General features: G+C 49.9%; 2 protein-coding genes across 2 annotated transcripts; both read left to right on the plus strand.

Moving 5' to 3' along the window:
• The first annotated feature begins 1,521 nt into the window (after window positions 1–1,521).
• LOC115309956 (TNF receptor-associated factor 2) lies at window positions 1,522–13,088 on the plus strand. The gene is made up of 3 exons (XM_029968213.4): window positions 1,522–1,555; window positions 11,147–11,470; window positions 11,779–13,088. The coding sequence occupies exons 2-3, from the start codon at window positions 11,153–11,155 to the stop codon at window positions 12,880–12,882; spliced, it is 1,422 nt and encodes a 473-aa protein (XP_029824073.2). The 5' UTR covers window positions 1,522–1,555; window positions 11,147–11,152; the 3' UTR covers window positions 12,883–13,088.
• Window positions 5,630–6,540, plus strand: LOC115321386. Its single transcript, XM_040219552.3, has one exon. It carries the CDS (start codon window positions 5,647–5,649, stop codon window positions 6,502–6,504), a length of 858 nt encoding a protein of 285 aa, XP_040075486.1. The 5' UTR covers window positions 5,630–5,646; the 3' UTR covers window positions 6,505–6,540.

Consider the following 13,088-nt stretch of genomic DNA (forward strand, 5'->3'; position numbering starts at 1 on the left):
GAATTGCATGATCCGTTTTTTGCGCGAAATTCAGACTGCATTATCGAATACCTGAGTGATGAAGAACACGGCATGCGCAGCGCTTTTTCGATCGACGTTGTTGATCTGTTTTATTCGATTGAGCACAAGCCCCTGTTTGAGTCTGTCAGAGAGTGCATTGAACGAAACGGTGTTCTACCGTTCCAAGCCTCTTGTGGCATTTCCGTTGATCATTTTTTGGAACTTTTGGCATTTTACCTAGAGAGCATGTTTGTCCCTTTTGAGGGAGAGATGTATGTGCAGAAGAGGGGAATATGCATCGGGTCATGTGTTGCGCCGATACTGTCCAATATTTTTTTAAGTGTGTGCGGAAGAAAGATTGCCGAGAGGTTGGGCGACGCGAACCGGTGTCGCATCTTCAGATATGTGGACGACTTTCTTGTCCTCGGCAGACCCGCTGACGCACCGAGCTGCGGGGTTGAAGAAGTGCTTGACATTTTTAGGTCATGCGGGGATGGGTTGTCGTTCACACATGAAGAGCCAGTGAACGGGCATATACAGTTCTTGGACCTTAGGCTAAGTCTTGAAGAAAATCACATATGCTGGACATATGAGCCACGCTCTAAGAAGGGTATCCTTCCGTTCAGCTCGGCCCATTCGAAAGTTGTAAAAAGAGGAATTGCATCTAGTTGTCTCGAGGCGTCACTAAGAAGATCGTGCGCACACACCGCTCAAGCGAGCTTCACGAGACAGGCAGCGAGGTTGCAAAAAGCGGGCTACCCGCAGAGAGTTCTGGTGGATGTAGCGGAAACCCTAATAAAAAAGTTCAAAGGCACACGGAGGCAGCCCCGTGAAAGAGCAGCAGTGAGGCCGGTGGTAATCCCCTATGTACACTCACTAACCCACAATCTTAAAAAGGTTGCTGATAGGTACGATGTGCCTATTGTGTTCTCCGCACCAAACAAACTATCGAGACTGTGTCGCAGAATCAACAATCCCCGTGAGTCAGCAGATCCTTGCAATACGAAGCACCGCAACAGGTACACGGAATGTGCTACGGGCGTCATATACGAAATCCCCATGTCATGCGGAGCATCGTACATTGGCCAAACGGGCAGATGCTTTAATGATCGCGCCCGCGAACATGCTGCGGCTACACGGGCTACCCCGTCGGGACACGATCGCCACGCACTGCAGCCGTTGCTCCTGCACACCGTCATTTAGTGACACGAGGTTTTTGGCCAGATACGCCGATCGGATATCGAGGGAGCTGCACGAGGCCTTCGAAATAAAAGAAAAGGGCAAGGACTGCATTAGTGACACGTCTGTGTCACTATCGGCAAAAGAGCACACTTTTCTACGAAGGGGGCTACACCGGACGTAGTATGACTGTGTAGTATGACTGTGTAGTATGACTGTGTTGTTTTCCATGAGTATATAAGAGAGTGGTTTTTTCATAAACGCTAGTTGCGAGTGCGCCTTGTTCACGTCTCCTTTCTTGTATCTTGTCCTTGTGTATTTTCGGCGCCCTGAAAGTTATGCTTTTCGCTTTCTAGCGGGTCTGCAAACGTCGAAGGTAAGTGCAACCTTCTTTATTCTCGCAGTGATTTAGAAACGTAAACTTTCAGTGTTCAATTCTAACTCGTCCTACCTCACGAGGGTTCATGTATTCCGGTGTTCGAAAAGAAAAAGAAAACCCTGTTTTTCGGGCTCCGTAAATAAACAACGCATCGCACGAACCTGAAACCTTCTGAGAGTGTGCTGTTGGCGGAGGCGGTACTATGAGAATGTTTGATAACATCACATTGTATTAAAAGGCACACGAGTGAAGTTCTCTGAGCCTTATTGTTATGGCGTCTCCTGGCTTCTGGAATATTTTTGCCTGCAAAAACAAAACAAGGCAACTTGTATGATATGCTCTTCCTTACTGACTACCAAGTGTTTTCTACCGATACAAGTGTCACTTGCGAACCGTGGCATGCCATATAACCCTGAACTGCCTGAACTTTTGAGACCTCTTCCGGTGTCAACTTTCGTATCCCTGTCTTGGGTTGCTTCAAAATGTTTAAAATTGAGTTGAAGGGAACAAAAGTACTGACCTGTCATGCGGTCTCATGTATGTGTGCGGCCGTTAAGGTAAAATAATGAATACTCATAAGATGACATAAGACATTGCTGTCCAGTACAGATGAAGATATACTACATAGATAGGTAGGTAGGTAGGTAGCTTTTGACCTGGACTTACTGTATCAAAAAAAAAAAAAAAAAAAAATATCGACACGATTAATCCATGGGATTAATCGTGTCGATATCCGTGTGCAGCACAATTTCAGTGTCGACCTGGAAAAAGGCAGCAACTTCTTGAAACTTGTCCCCGATCCCGGTTGGTCCAGATTCTTTTTAGATACGGCCATGATGCCGAAACCCACACTAGGTTGAGCAGCGTGCAAGTTGGGATGAGGTCCGAGTCCCTGGCGGCCCCATTCACGTTCGATTGGGTTGGTGTACCATGTAACTTCCGTGTTTGGGGAGAGTTTGGTTGGCGAGGAAACACCTGGAGGGCTCTCCTTGTTGTTGTCCAGGCTAGAGGCCGTCTTGGTCAGGCTGTCGGCCGGTGCTGCAACATAGGTCCTGCTGTTGCCGCAATACGGTGGACAAGTCTTGATCCAAGCGTTTTGAAACTCGTACTCGTAGTTGATGATGGGTGCAGTGTTACGGAATGGGCACCCCCATTCCATTCCAATTCCATTCCGGGGAATTAGAGTTTTCGATAATTCGATTCCTTTCAACTCCTAGGAATGGGGACACTGGGCCCATTCCCACTCCTGGAATGGCTGAGTCGCTCCATTCCATTCCTCCAATTCCTTAACGTTAAAAGTGTCACTTGACAGCTGCATTACGTTGCAGGGTTGAGCAGAAATATTCAAAAAAGTATTCGGAAATACAAATACTGGGGTAGATGAAAATAGTTGCTAAGCTACTGATACTCAAGTCACAAAGAAGAACAACTTTGTACCTCTCAAATACATGGTTTGCACTGTAACAGCATGGCGTCCGCACGCACGTTTTCGCGGCTCCGCTTCTGCCTTATTTTTGTTGCGCTACTCAAGCTACGTCTAGACGACTTCTCGGGCCTCGAGACTCATGAGCGTTCCAGGCATCCCCTGACCCGTCTGCAGACCTACCCACACCTCTCCAGCTGGGTTGCCGTTGGGGCTACGACGTCGCTTAGGCCTAACCGGCCGGGCTACTCGCCGGATCGCCGTCGGTCCTCCGCCGCTGGCTTCACGATGCACACTCCTCGTCACCACATTGTCTGGTGCCTGCTTCTCGCAGGCGATATCGCTCCCAACCCGGGTCCGCAGCAAACTATTTGCGCCTGTTGCACGAAGCGGGTACGGGACAACCAAGCCGCTCTCTGTTGTGACACTTGTGAGGGGTGGTTTCACCGCGGCTGCGTCCACATGTCGCTGGCGACAATACCACAATACCGCCGACTGGGCTCCTGCAGCGATCCGTGGTTGTGCATGGTGTGTTCGCTGCCGCACTTCTCGGACGATTATTTCGACGTCCCTAGCAAAGCTCCAAGCCCCCTTTTACCGTCGCCAACCCCCGACATCGCGGACGGCCGTCGGGTCGGTGCCGGAAACCAGACCCGTCCTTCTGGTGTCAACAAGGGGTTGACGCTATGGTACACTAACTGCCGTAGTGTCAAAAACAAGATTTTCGACCTCCAAGCCACTGTCGCATCACTTGCACGTCCTGCCGTCATCCTCCTAACCGAAACTTGGCTCGATCCCGGGGTCCACGACAGCGAGCTCTTCGATCCCTCTTACACGTACGGTGTTCCGGAAGGACAGACACGGGAAGGGTGGTGGTGTACTCATCGCAACACCGTCCAGTCTCTGCGTTAATCGCAGGGAGGATCTCGAGTCCTCTGACCTCGAAGCTGTCTTCGTGGAGGTGTTCCTCCCGCGTGGGACTGTTCTGCTTGCTTGTGTGTACTGCCCACCCAATCGCCGCGAAGAATCGTACTCACTCTTGGACGCTTCGCTCTCTCGCGTGAGATTCGAGTGCTACAAGGATGTCGTCCTCCTTGGCGACTTCAACTCCCATATTGACTGGTGGAGCCGCCAAGAACCTTATCCTAGCGACCTCACCGATGATACCCTCCTTGACGTCACATCTGCTGTGGGCCTCCAACAAGTGTGCCGCTCTGCCACCTACCAAGCCCAGCTTGCGCAGGGCCGTGCCTCATCATTTCTCGATCTGGTTTTTACCACAGACATCACTCGGATGCTCTCCTGTGACGTGTATCCTGGCCTGTCCGGGAGCGACCACCAAGCAATAGAGGTTGAGTATGCCACTTGTCTCCCTCGGAAAGGCCGGTTCGCACGGACTCTGGAACTTTTATCGGACCGACCATGCCCATATGGCTAAGTTAGCCCATCTTGCACCCTGGTGTCTTACCACTGGGGACGATTGCGCTGACAACTACGAACTCTGGTGCGACTTTGTTGGCGCCATCCAGAAAGAATGTGTGCCCTGCTCGCGCAGTTCCACGCGAAGGAAGAGGTCCCCTTGGATCACCCCCGAAATCAGGAAAATGGCTGGCCAGAAACGAGCCCTCTTCAAACGTGCCGCTCGTACACAGTGCCAGATTTCACTTCAGAGTGCTAAAGATTTGCAGCGCTCAATCAAGTCTGCCATCTCTCGTGCTCACAGTGCTTACGCCCACACCATCTCTATGAAGGCAAAAAAGGACCCTAAGCTGTTCTGGCAGTATTTCAATGGGCTTCAGTCTAGCCGACAGCGTCCCTGTTTCTCCAGAGACCATCACCCCATCACGTCTCCCAGGGACATAGCCCAACTCTTCGCTTCACAGTTCTCCTCTGCTTTCAGCCACAACTCCTCTACTCCAGATCCCGACCTTCTTGTGCAGACTATCGAAGCTTCCACCTCCCAACCTGTAACCTGCCTTCCAAATTTGTGCTTGTCTCTCGACGACCTGCATGAAGCTGCCCGACTGATCCGGCCCTCCCACTGTGCTGGGCCTGACCTGCTCGCCCCTACTTTCATCAAGTCCCTATTCCCTTACCTATCTTTCTCCTTGCTCTCACTTTTCCAATCCTTTCTCGACCACTCCTACGTGCCCTCCGCGTGGAAGAAGGCCCTTGTGACACCAGTTCACAAGGGTAAAGGGAAACCTCTCAACGACCCTTCCAGCTACAGGCCCATCTCTATTACTTCTATCCTCTGCCGCACTTTCGAACGCACCATCAACCAGCACCTTCTTCGCTTTCTGGACAACAACGGCCTTCTTTCTGCCTCCCAGCATGGTTTTAGACCCAGCCGAAGCTGTGAGTCAGCTCTCGCTACTATTGTTCACCACATAAGCAATAACCTGGATAACCGTTCCCCAACTGATATCATTCAACTAGACCTGTGCAACGCCTTTGATTCCCTCGACCACTCTATCCTCCTCCAGAAAATTGCACAGTCCGGTATTCGTGGCCCCCTGCTGCTCTGGCTGAGCCGCTTTCTTATCGGTCGCTCCCACCGGCGAAATTGTTCCATGGGAAGGCCTCCGATGAGTTCGCTGTCACCTCAGGGGTACCCCAAGGCTCAGTACTGGGGCCCACACTATTCCTCTTGTATGTGAACGACATGCCTTCATCGCAAGAGTGTCTGCTGGTGCAATATGCAGACGACACCACCATTCTGGCCCCAGCAGACGTACCCTCCTCCACGCCGGGTGTCCAGAGTCTCCTGGACCAGATTGACTGCTGGGCAAGAACAAACTGCCTCTCAATTAGCTTCCACAAAAGTGCTGCAATGCGAGTCTCCAACAGCCGTTCCACCGTTCCTCCTGCATACCACTTGTCAGGCTCTCCCATTCCTAGTGTTCAGTCTCTCCCAATCCTTGGGGTTGTGTTCAGTTCAACTCTGGACTTCTCACCTCAGATTGCAGACACTGTGTCCAGGGCCCGGCGGACTCTTGGCTTTGTCACACGTGTCTCAAGGAACTGGGGACATGAAACTTTCCGCGCTCTCTACACTGCCTTAGTCCTGCCTCGTCTGGAATACTGCTGCTCCGTGTGGGGACCCTTCCAGGCTCACCTCATCGACAGGCTGGAGGGCGTGCAGCGCCGGGCTACTCGAACACTTTATTCTCGGATGTTGGGCCGGCAAGTTCCTGTGCCGCCATATGAAGCTCGCCTTAGGGCCCTTGGGTGGCAAAGCCTCTGCCACCGCCGGACAGTGGCTCGGGTTGGGCTCCTTTGTAGGTTGCTCGACGGGTCCATGAGTGATACCCACCTCCACTCATGCATCAGGATCGGGAAGCGATCCGGGCAGCCAGAACTCCTGCACGCCCGAACAGTGCGCCACTCGCACTCTGTACTCCCCGCCGCCCTCAGAGACTTTCTTGCGGCCCCCCTGCCGATTCGATCTCCACTCCCCAACAACCGTGACGAGTCCGCTGCCTTGCGCCGTGCATTTTCGCGGTCAAAGCACCTAAACTGATTCTACGCCATGATCAGTGTTCGGTTTCATTTTGTTTTTATTCGTTCTCTGTTATTGTTGTTTGTTTTGTTATTTCATGCCCCGGGTGGTTGGCTGACAGGCACTCTAGTGTACGGGCTCTCGCCTTTCTGTCATCGCCTCGCAAGCCACCCGGGGTTACATTGCTCTTGCAAATAAAGATTATTATTATTATTATTATTAAATATATCTATAAAAATGTATCGTGATACGTATCGGAAATATATTTTAAAAAGAGGCAAAAAGTCTTTGGAAATACAAATACAAGAATACACTTTAGGGAAGGCAGAAATATAAATACTGATAATACATTTTTCAAATTTCTTTGAGATGCCAACTGAGATGAGGCTTTAAGTCTGAAGGGAAGTTTCTTTTTTTTGTTTTGTGAAATTACCTTTTTGCAGGCTTGGCACTTTGTCTTTAAGGTAGTGGTTGCGGACGAAGAGTTCTCAGTGGGTTTAAAAAACGCTCCATCAAGGATTAACCGCGGTCCCTTCCCTGTCATCCTGTCTGACTGACCAGTGATGCGAAAATACTTCGACCTCAAAAATAAATTCCATCAAAACATCCCCCTGTCCAATAAGGGCGCCCCTGTAAGCACTGATCACATGACGTCACGGTGGGATGAACTACAGGGTGAAACAAGGAGACGGCAGGCTCTTTAAATCGACCGGAAAATTCGGTTTCTTAACCTATCGCGCTACGACTTTGTGCAGCCTTGGTGCATTTTTTTTTTTTTTTGTAAAATTTGCAAAGAGCGAATTTACCTGAGGAAAAAGTAAAGAAAAAAAAAGGCTTAGCTCCTATGGAAACGCAGCGACGCCACCGGTCTGCAAACAACACGGCACCGTTTCGCACGGGAGACAAGAGATGGCGCAACAAACGCCGCCAACGTAAAGCCCCTCGATATGTTTTCGTTTGTCTTTGCAAGTAGCGCCAAATGCGCGAGCGCACGTGGCCCAGGTCTCGAGCGGCCCTTGGAAGCAAATGGCGGCGCAGCACTGAAATGAGCGGCCCTTGGAAGCGAATGGCGGCGGAGCACGCGCTCGTGGCACGTGTCTTGCGCATTTCCACAACAATGGTTGGCGGTACTTGTGAAAACACCTTTATCAAGGGGCTTTACGCCAACGTAAAGCCTGGTAAAGCCCCTTGATATGTTTGTGTTTGGCGTGCAAGTAGCGTCAAATGCGCGAGTGCACGAGAGCCTCGTCTCGAGCGGCCCTTAGAAGCGAATGGCGGCGCAGCACTGAAATGAGCGGCCCTAGGAAGCGAATGGCGGCGGAGCACCCGCTCGTGACACGTGTCTCGCGCGGTTCCACAACAATGGTTGGCGGTACTTGTAAAAAGCGTCTTTATCAAGGGGCTTTACGCCAACGAACCAGCATACGGCGCCGAGAGCAGGCCTTTTTAGCAGACGATCTTTTCGACTCAAAAGCGGCGCGCGTTCCGCAGGCGGCGACAGTCGCAGAAACAAAAAAGACAGGCGCGGTAACAGCAAGGAACTGCAGTTCCTTGTCTGCTAAAGGGCCGGCTCTCGGCGTCGTCTGCTCGTTCGTTGGCGGCAGTTGGCGTCGCTACCGCTTGCGCCATCTCATGTCTCCCGTGCGAAACGGCGCCGTGTTGTTTTGAGACAAGTGGCGTCGCTGCGTTTCCATAGGAGCTAAGCCTTTTTCTTTCTTTAATTTTTTCTAAGGTAAATTCGCTCTTTGCAAATTTTATAAAAAAAAAATGCACCATCTGTGGGCAACGCTGCACAAAGTCGTAGCGCGATAGGTTAAGAAACCGAATTTTGCGGTCGATTTAAAGAGCCTGGCGTCTCCTTGTTTCACCCTGTAGTATTCTTGAATCTGTAGGTGTTGCCTTGAACATGAAGCTTTACCCACGCTGCTGTATGAAAGGACAATACATACTTTCGTTGTAGGAGACCTCGTTGAAGACCATGCACGCAGTTGCATTTGGAATTTTCGAGAAAAGTGGACCACCTGAAGCACCCTGAAGCACATGCATTATCATCTGTTACGGTTGAAAAATCGATACGGTGGCATCCCTGTTGTGACGGTCCTTCCTGCCGACTCTCCGCCTCCAACGCATGAATGGCAGTCTTCAAGTTTCGCCTAGCATCATTCAAACAGAGACCTCGTGGATTGCGACCTTAGATGGCCGGCACAGGTGCGAGCTCTTCGAGAAACAGCGCGCTCGAGACGAGTCGAAAGTGTACGAAGTCTGGGTCCGCACAGCGAGGCCACGTCTGGCCTCCTTCCTGGGTGTCGGATCACCAGAGCAGCAGGTCACGTTCGCGTCGGCTGATGACGTACCCTTGAGCCGTGCAATATTACAGGCGCAGACGCATTCGGATATGTGTTGAACTTCACTGGTGAAAGGCGCCACCGCCGTCGCCCCCCCTATGTTCTTTGCTTTGACGCTTGTTTTTTTGTATTGCATTTTTTTTCTTTTGCGCATAAGTCTGTTAGGGCCTTACGCGGGTTCGCAGTTTCCCGCTCATTTTTCTGAACAACCGACTCCCTGACTGGCTCGGTATGGCTGAACGTAAAAAATAAATAAATAAATAAAATATAAAGAACCTGGCCCATTCCATTCCCATTCCATTCCGGGCAAAAGGCATCTAATTTCATTCCCATTCCATTCCCCTGAACGTTGCCGCCATTCCATTCCCATTCCATTCCGGGGTCGCGAAAATGCGGAATGATTCCGGAATCATTCCAACTCCGGAGTGGCAACTCCGCAACACTGGATGGGTGTTCCAATGTGGCTCTTGAAGGGATACACGTTGACAAACTTGTTGGTGCGAGGAGCAAAGTTAGCACAGTGAATAAAGTCATAGCACTTGTTGTGGCGTGGAACACCCATACACGTTGGTATATCTTGTCCGACTTTGTCATGATCAGGTTTTCGTCCATGCTCATGCCCCAATATTTTTCAATGAGGTGTCTGTGGTCCGCGTCTTTAAACTCTGTGGGGTTGGATGTATACATGGCATTGTCTGCGCCTCCGGGACCGGGAACGCACATGCCAGTGTCCAGAGATAGGTTAAGGCCCACTGCGCTCACGCCGTATACCATCATGTCCGAATTGACGGGTTGTACGACGCTGCTCCCAGTCTTCCAAGGAGTGCGAATGCCGTGCGGTGTAATTTTGGCACTGCACTTGATGGCCTTGGTGTTGTCGGATAGCATATTGAAATGCGCCGGAGTCATGTAGAGGTACAGATATTCGACGGGTAGTCTGCTGATCGAGGTCTGGTAGCCCTTGTACTTGTAGCTGTGTGCATAGGTAATCTCGGTTATCACTGTGACATAGCCCCAGGTGGTAAGTAGTTTACTGTCACGATGCACCCGAACCATTCCTTTGTCTCGGGGGATGCGCAAAATCTGCTGTTTGACGACTCCGTCATTCGCAGCATTACTTCCAATGCCGGCTCCTTCTTCATTCCGCAAGGCTTGCGACTGCTCTTTTTCCTGGTTACTGGTGGTGCTATCTGCCCTGGCTCGCTCTCCGGAGTAGAGGGCCTGGTTGATAAAATTTTCGACGCTGCTACCGTAGAGCTTTTTAAATTCTGGTGAGCTCCCGCTGCATTCACTGTGACCACGTTTCCGTCCGGACATTGCTCCACTTCGTCCATAGAGGGAACGACCGAGTACCTTTTCTTCCACCAAATTCTTGAGACCGAGTCCCGCAGCAGCGACCAACGAGTGAAAAGATCCTCTGTCGGCCCAGTCGCCCACAAAGTCGCAAGGGGGGGGGGGGGGGGGGGGGTAGGTAGGTAGAGGAAATAACACGGGCACCACGAACCCGGGCATTTAATATCCTGTGCTGCTTATACACCTTCTAATTGTATTGCAGCAATTAAGCTCAATTAATTTTCACTCCCAGTGATATATCTTTTATGCTATATGTCTTATTGATGTGCCGAAGTTGAAAAATATAAAAATCGACTGTAGCAGAACTCATTGCATCAACTGGAAATAAAAACAGTAAATTTTCTTCGGGTTATTGTTTCCTGTCAACGCTTACTTTTATTAACATGGTCCTACACAAATTTTTAACATTATGTTGTTTTTCGACCGTTGCGAGTTGTAGGCTTTTTGCCTCGTGTGGCTGCCTTCACTAAAACAAATATCCACAGCAGCCCTTTCGCATTGACATAGTGATTTCAAAATAATTACAATATTTTATATTGATAATTTTGGTGAGCAATTCTTCTTAGAATATTTTGCCAAGGGGAGAGGCGCGTGCGCGTCGGGCCTCCTGCAAAAACGACGGTTGCTTCCCACAATGCTTGGATAGAAAATGGTGTATACCATTGCGATTCACACGATTACCAGCGACATCCACGCTTCCCCGTGCCCCGTACGTTCGGCAGCGCCATGAGTTGCAGAGTGAATTTTACTACTTATGAAATGCGGGACATATTGAAGATTTGAGAATTTCTTGCGGGACGTAGGACACGAGCCCTCAAAGCGGGATTTCCACTGTTTTGCATTAGTCTTCAAAACAAGCGATCTGCAAAATTAATATAATGCAGAGCATATTTTTTTCTTTTCCATGTACACTTGAGCTTTACAGAAGGATGTCCTGGTTTAATTGACTACTTTGCGTTTTGCAGCATTCCATGACTACAAGCAACGGAATGGGGGACAGCGCCCGTGCCCGAGTGGAGACGGTGTCTTTCCGAGTAGCAGGCTTCTTGGACATCCTTGACTGGAGGCCTGTGCTGTTTCAAGAGCCCATCATAGCACAAAGAGCATGTGCCCTGTGCGGCGTTGTGTACAAGAAAGCAGTCAGACTTTCCTGCGTGCACACACTGTGCTTAAAATGCCATGCAAAGTGCGTCGACAAAGGAAGTGTATGCCCTGTTGACCAGGAACCCTTTTGCGAAGAAGATGTAGAGAAACTGGAGGTCTCTGTTGAGTACATTTTGAAACGTAAGGTGAGGTACTATACCTTTTCATCGCTTTCACCGAGATGTCTGCTCATCCTTATTTGCTGCCTTTTAATACAACCAGAAGTACTGTATGCCAGAGTTTACCTAATGATTTACTGCAATATCTTTATAAGCGGCAAACACAGTTCACATGATTGTGATACAATGGAAGTAGTCTCTGGTTTTTCACTATGACCGGCGTCAAAGTATTTCTGCAGTGCTTTTTGACTAGTTCATGCGTTGCTGGCATAGACATTGATATGGTAATATGGCGTAACTTGTTGGTGTGTTTGTTGTTGTCTCATTGTTCTAAGGTTGCCTGCTGGAACGCACCTAGAGGCTGCTGCTTTATCGGTTCTGCTGCCAGCCTCCTGGACCACTGCAAGGAGTGCCACTTCAGCATCGTGTCCTGCTGCCTCTGCCACTCGGCAGTGTCGCAAGGCGACATTTGGGAGCACTTCAAGAGTGGCTGCAGCATTGACGAAGCCACCCTTGAACCTGCCCACAATCCCACCACACAAGACCTCGGAGAAGTCACCAGAGCTTGCCTCGAGATGAAGCAAGCCATGGGAAGGATCGGCGAAGAGATAATGTCGCTGAAAACCAGTTTGAACCAGTGCTGTGAAGACATCAGAGCAACAGATGTGAGCTGCATACAGCTGTTGGAAGATCAGGCGTCCAGGATCGGTGACCTCAATGCACTCTGTGCTGCTGGCTTTACCAAAGAACAAAGGGCACTTGAAAAAGCTGTCGCCGACGTGTCCGTCGTTGTGACGAACGACGGCAACAGAAACAGAGAGCTGGTGAGTCAGGAATTGTGTACACATAGCGACCGGCTCATTACGGGCACAGAAAAAGTGTCTACCACTGTGACAAGCAACAGAGAGCTATTGATTAAGAAACTACATGCAGAGAGCAACCGGCTGATTGCATGCACAAAAGGGCTGTCCGGGGAATTCATTTATTTCTGTGGGCAAAGGGCATATCACTGGTACACCAGTGACTGGGCTCGCATGAAGGCCACAGCAATGAAAGGTGGCTCTGCAGACTCCCTCAGCCCCACGTGGTATGCCTTTGGATACAGGGTTCGTCTTCATCTTAAGCTTCAGAAGAACGAGAACGGAGAGCTCCATCTCGGCTGTTTTTTCAGTATCCATCCTGGCAGCAATGATTCGGACCTTGGGTGGCCTTTTAGTAAATCACTTGAATTCAAAATTGTTCATCCTAAGTGCCGGTCAATGGACATCTCCGACAAAATTAATGCCGACTTACATCGAGAACAACCCGCTTTTCAGAAGCCGAGAGGAACCTGGACTACAGGGTGTGGAACGGGTTCCCTCTGCTCTGCAGATAAACTCGACAATGGAGGGTTTCTTTGCGGCAACACACTGCACATCGTCTTGGAGGTCAAGTCGTAGCCAATTCACTGCAATTGCTTCAAGGTGGCCAAACTGTAGAGAATGATTTTGCAAACATGCCTATTTTTGCAGTATGTTTTGAGAAAAGATTAGGGAACAAAGCATTCCCAGAAATGGATGAATTATTAGTTTTTGTAACCTTAAAACTGAAAATAGCAATAGAGTTTTCAGGGCAGCGACCTGTGTACAAACAATAGTCAAACAAA

The sequence above is a fragment of the Ixodes scapularis genome, unplaced genomic scaffold (genome assembly GCF_016920785.2).
Source record: "Ixodes scapularis isolate PalLabHiFi unplaced genomic scaffold, ASM1692078v2 PGA_scaffold6__148_contigs__length_123643588, whole genome shotgun sequence".
NCBI lineage: Eukaryota > Metazoa > Arthropoda > Arachnida > Ixodida > Ixodidae > Ixodes > Ixodes scapularis.